Below are 6,000 nucleotides of genomic sequence, written 5' to 3'. Positions count from 1 at the left end.
GTTTAAATATTGACTGTCCATGACCACTAATCCTGAGTACGGTAATATCCTTCATTCAATTTTTATATATACCAGTAGTAGCTATTTTAATAGAAACCTATACATCAACAATTATCTTTTGTGATTTGCTAATTTTATCCAGTTGCCAGATCTTCCCAAATAGCAGCTGAAATCCTCATTTTGGCCAGAGAAAACAGCAGCTGGAGCCTCTAACCTCTTCCCTCTTGAGTTGGTCCTCCGTATCTCTGGAAGCAATCTAATTTATTGTACAGCACTGACGCTGAAGGCAGGATTGGTAGCAGACGGAGCACACTGACAAGCCAGGAAATAAATACTATCTTCAGTATGTGTTAACACATAAGTAACAGTAAACTACCTGTGTGCATGTGTTATGCGCTTCACTGGATTATAAATAGGCTGGCACAACGATTTAAGTTTAGTAAAGATTTTAATTCTTTGAATTGAGTGCATCTGCAGATGTTACAACTGACGAATGTACAAGTTACTCAGACACAGGTTAAACCAGCACACTCATAATTAAAGTTTAATCTAAAAAAATGTAATGTGACATTTGAGAGCAGCATTAACCCGATCGATTCAGTGCCTGTATGATAAAAAAGATACAGAACGTCATACTTAATTAAGACAACCAGAACAAGCTAAGCTTAGAGTTTGTAGTGTTTGTAGCCTTTGATTAAAACCCCACAAACTAAGCGTTGGCTTTTCTTTTGAGATATGCAAGGGAAACCCAGTGTAAGGTTTTGAAGAACCCTTGACATTTACTTTCCACTAAAACTGAAAAGGAAAACAGTGCTTCAGCAAATCGAGCAAGTCTCCACTATGGTTGCATGTTCTGGCTCATCTAAAGATACTGCTCTTTGATAGTCCATGGTATGTACATGCTTTCTTATTCAGTATTTCACTGTGTAAGCAGAGTCAGGATTCTATTCCTGGCTTCGCAGCGGTTAAATCAATCACAAACCTAAATGGAGTTGGAGACCCTGACTGTTTTGCAATTCCACCATTAATAACTCAATATTCAAACGTTTTTGCTCCCATTATGAATTTTAGAAATGGAATCAGAAGATGTACATTGGCTATTCTCCTGTTCTAAGGCTACTAAAATGCATCGTCACCTGATCAAATTAGTACTTTTCAGGATTTTTTTCCCCACAAAGTGAACTGATTAGAAAGAGAAGGTCCAAACGCTGGGCTTTCCATGTTCAGTTTCAGTAGTTTTTGTCCAAATAGGAAAATTCAGGCGGAATATGGGTTATAATTTGCTACAACCTCAACTGTTTTTGTGAAAAACAGATTGCAGTTTCACTAATGTGCGTTGGGTCTTGCTTTTAAAACTAAAGTTGTTGTGGTACATTTTGGACATCTTTTGTCTCAACAGATGTTTACATACTGGCATTCCTTAGGTGAGGTATATGCAAACCCTGTTCCAGGTGAATGAGAAAGGAACCTGGGTTGTGTTCTCTGCCATTCAACTATATTCTCTGTATGAATTGACTAAAGTGCAGTGATTACACTGTGTTATTCACAGGTAGGGTCACTGTGGTGAAAGAATCGCACACTGTTTATAACACCACCAAAAATAATTATATTCACTTAAAGGGATCAGGGATTTTAGAGGGAAAAGATCATAGTTAGGGATAACTTTTCATTAGGTCTGACATTGTCTCATTAGTAATAGAGTAATGTTGTTTGCTTAAAAATGTATCAATGTATTTTTTCATGTCATTTTGAAGCATTTGAGATTCACTAGTTGTTAACAAATATTTACTTCGAATATGTAGGAGAGAATAAGGATCATCACATTGCAAATTAGAAACTACATGAACTTTTTCTTTCTTTGCACAGAGTTCACCAACACATTGAGTAAGCTTGCAGCAAAGCTTTGGACCCTGCAATTTATTTTTAAGGCATATGTGTAACTGCACAAGTTATTTAAAGAGACACTGCTGCATAACTGTTACACTTTAAACTCACTGGGTACCTCGCAGAAACATCAGCTTGTGTTGATAATTCACGATTTTCGCTGCAATTTTAAAATAATTTAACCTGAAGAGCCAGCTTACCAGTGAGTCCTACAGGTAAGGGCTGTGACTCTTGGGAGCAGATTTCCCAGTCCACCCACTCTGGTAAATGTGGACATCAGCTCTTCTCTTTGCTACCCACCCATGGCAATAATTTCCCGATTAAAAATTTAATGCGTTTCACCGGAATCGAGTCAACACAAAGACATTATCTCGAACGGAAAACTTCCTAGCTAGCTACCGATTCTCGTTCGCTCACTCACAAAAAGGACACTTCAGCAAATGATTCAACTCGTGTTCCACTCAGGTCACACTTCAGGGGGGGATCGTTTTTGTTATAAACTAACAGCGGGATCGCTGCACATACAGAACAATAAGCCACATAAGCAGCGGCAGATGTACAGCAATGATGTGCATTTTGGAATTAACTCAACCATCACTATGCGTACACCATATGACCTGGCTGTATCAACTCAGGTAGAATTACAGCATTTAATTCACCTAACTCACATTGGTAAATAATTGTAACAATAGAGTTAAGTTACCTCATATTCTTTAGTTTTGCACGGTGTGCCACAAAGAGGCTACGTGCCACACATAGGGATAGGACTACGTGCCCTAACCCTTACCCTAATGCCACACAGCAAGCACTTCAAAATAGGGAAGTAAACCTGTGGCAGTATGTGTCAGTTTAACTCTTTTTTTTAAAAAGAGCCATGAATGCTGGCAACCTGAAATCAAAACAGAAAATGTTGAAGCTACAAAGCAGGTCAATCAGCACCTTTCTCTCTCGGATGTTCATCGGACTACTCTGCAAATTCAACCTTTTCTGTTTCTGTCTAAGTCTTGCATAGGGCTTTCAACTCTTCCTCACATGTAGAGTGTCCAGTCATCTAATAAACTGCAGCTTAAATTCTGCAGTAACAGAGCGATCCTTGAACAGGCAACGATCCTTGAACAAACGACAGTCATGAAAATTCCTGAGAGGATTGACGTTTTGGGCGAGCATAAGAGGTACACGTGATGAAGAGCTTCTAATCTGGAACTTGGCTCAGTGGCAAGAGTGGAAACTGAAGAGCTGTGTGAGTTGGTTGACCATTCAGTCAAACTGGGCACACTCAGTACAAGGACAAGGATGGATAAACTAAGCAGGTTTCTATTGTTGGTGAGCCGTTTGCTCTAAAGGGAAATCGGCTGCCTGAAATACATCCATGAAGCACTCAGTCATCTGTTTCTCCACTGTGGCATCAACATACCATCCTGCTTCATTAAAACCAGCAAGCTGAGGAGTTGTAATTAAGAAAGAGTACAGGATTCTTGAAACATTTTAAACGTAATAATTATGCAGCAATGCAACTTTAGATGGAACTAAGGCATATGGGTAAACACCCTGTGCCAAATTATCTTTTAGTTGAAACATATAAATATGGTTTAAGATTAAAGTGAATACAAGACAGTACCTAACACACAAATAAGCAGTAAGGCAACAACAGTGTTGTAAACTAAAATCAACCACATTTTACCTGATTCACACTGGGGTCCATTGCTCTAGTTCAGGAAATAATCTAACATTTTTAAAACTATATAGGGCTGATATGATATTCAGTACCTTTCTACCACTTAGGTACTCTTTCGCACAGGAAATTTCTCTAAATTCATTTTCTCTATTGATCACAACAATATTCAGTTCCAAATTCCTACCCTATATGGCTATATAATGCAGGATTGGATATAGTTAACACGTTGGTAACTTTTGAAATTGCCTTAGAACATCACAAAAATCTTAATATGCTGACAAAACACGGTTCTAGCCCTGGGATCCATCTTAGTGAGTTTTCTTTTCTGAATAATGGTCCATCTGTGTAGAAAGGCCATTTGTGTGTCCATTCACAGCTATTGTAGAACCATTTAGACAGTCTTTCCTTTTGAAAGCACTCTTTTTCTTGTAGGTCTGAAATTGTTCAAGCATAAAAGAAAAAAGAAATGAATGGGCTCTCTTTTGCAAAGCATAGCACAGTCAGCCCACTTATAGGCAATTCTAATGAATGAGTACCTTGTACACAAGCAATTCTTCTTAAGAATTCAGATAAAGGTGTATTTGTATGCAATCCCATAATATATAAAGAACACTTAAAGCCTTTCCCCCACTTTCTTGCATTTTATGTAGTTGAATATAGTTTTGTAAAATGGGCCTTCTATAGTGAGGCAAGCTTCAAATTTTCCTGGGAACCATATTTAATGGCAGAAGGCAATTTTCAAGCCCCTCCCCCACCCCAACACCTGCCCAGAGTGACAACTCGACCAGGTGGTGCACTGGGCATCTGGCAGCAGGAGATCACTGGAGGGACAATCTCTTATCAGTCAGATGGTGGCAGCAGAAGGCTTTAGGCGCAAGGGGACGGTCCCTCCTGACCCTACAAGGAAACCCAAAATAAAAATCTAAAAACATTGACCCTTTGCACCCCTTCTAGGTCAGGGTTCGGCTCCTGACAGGTTTGCCCCACACTGAAGCAAGTCATTACTGAAACCCACCCCCCAACCCACTCTGCACAGGCCTGTTTGAAAGAAGAAGGTGGACACGCGGGGAAAGGAAAGCGATCAGTGAGGCTAAGTGACTTATTTTAATTACCCTCCCAGTCCCTCCTGCCAGATTTCCATCAGCAAGTTAAAATTGGGACTTGACTTTCTCCAGCTTGGATAGCAAGTGACTAACCATGATTTAGTGGGAGCATGAATACTATACCAGAGCAATCAATCCTGTTTGCACTTTATAGGCAAGTCAAATTCACAGTCAGGTTGCCCCAACTACAGGTAGCCAACAATATAAATGCTTGGAAAGCAACTATCTCCCTCAAGGCCTCACATTACAGATGCCAACTTCAAAATGCCAAACTCAAAGCAGATTGAAGGGCATTTTCTTTTCTGACCTAGAGGAGACGTGAGGTGAGATTTTCCGGTCCCTCTTGCCAGTGGGATCTTTCAGTCCCGATGAGGTCAACAGAGATTTGAATGGCTCGCCATACCTGCCGCGGAGGGACTCGCTGCGGCCGGACTGGAAAATCCCGGCCCTAGTAAATCTGAAACTTTTCCTCACAATGTGGATGTAACACGCTCCAAGATGACCTGGGATTTGGTGAGGCACCATATCAATTGTTTTCATACCAGTAATTCTTTGCCAGGTTATATATACATTGTATGTCACTGTGGCTGAGAGATTGTTCAAATGATTTTCTGCTCTCCTTCTATCACACTCTTTAAACTGCTAAAAATGCTCTAGGAACTGGCCTGACAAGGCTACGCCGAGTTACAGTGAGAGACTGGGAAAATCCCCAGAGAAGTTCACGAGCAGTGTGCTTTTAATAATCTAAAACTGTATTTATAATTCGATCATTGGTCTTATCCATGGGCCTATACGGTAGAAATGTATTTATCCTGTACCTACAATACTGCAATTTTTGAAATGATTTTAAAAAAACCTTTGAAGCCATTCTGCAATATGTCCTGATGCCATTTTCTGCTGTTTGGGGCCAACATGAACGGTGGGGAAGTTCATTCAGATCGTTTCTGAAGGGAGTGACTCTGAATGAGAGGCCCAATCACTCTGACTTCCTTTGATGAAGTGCCACGCCAAGTGGCCTGAGAAGCTATGACATGATGACTTCCAAAAGGCCTCGGACAAAGTTCTGGATGAAAGGTTTTCAGATAAACTAAAGGCTGTGAAGACCCAGGGGACATTTTTGTCATGGGTAAGCTTAAGGGTAGAAAACAAGTACTTGTTTTTAAAGTTATTATGCTGGGGCAGGAGGCGGGGGGAGGGGGATACCCCCTGAGCTCAGTCTTGGGACACTGTTTTAATTGACAACAACTGTTTAAATTCAGAAGCTCAATATAAACTGGTCAACTTTACAGGTGATACGAGGAACACTGGAACTGATGGATGCAGATCATAAATTAAAGA

General features: G+C 40.3%; 1 protein-coding gene across 3 annotated transcripts in view; it reads right to left on the bottom strand.

Annotated features, from left to right (window-relative positions):
- Positions 1–429: 429 nt before the first annotated feature.
- Positions 430–6,000, bottom strand: part of elovl5 (ELOVL fatty acid elongase 5) — a 101,686-nt gene continuing 96,115 nt past the window's right edge. For all 3 annotated transcript variants that reach the window (XM_080192027.1, XM_080192026.1, XM_080192028.1), the window contains exon 8: positions 430–3,993. In XM_080192027.1, the coding sequence (XP_080048153.1) occupies positions 3,868–3,993 (126 nt within the window). In that variant the 3' untranslated portion in view covers positions 430–3,867. The remainder of the gene's footprint in view (positions 3,994–6,000) is intronic.

Source organism: Carcharhinus amblyrhynchos, chromosome 7, assembly GCF_965287045.1.
Source record: "Carcharhinus amblyrhynchos chromosome 7, sCarAmb.v2.hapA, whole genome shotgun sequence".
Classification (NCBI taxonomy): Eukaryota; Metazoa; Chordata; class Chondrichthyes; order Carcharhiniformes; family Carcharhinidae; genus Carcharhinus; species Carcharhinus amblyrhynchos.
Note: the sequence above shows the minus strand (reverse complement) of the source record. Positions and strands in the feature narration are given on the sequence as shown.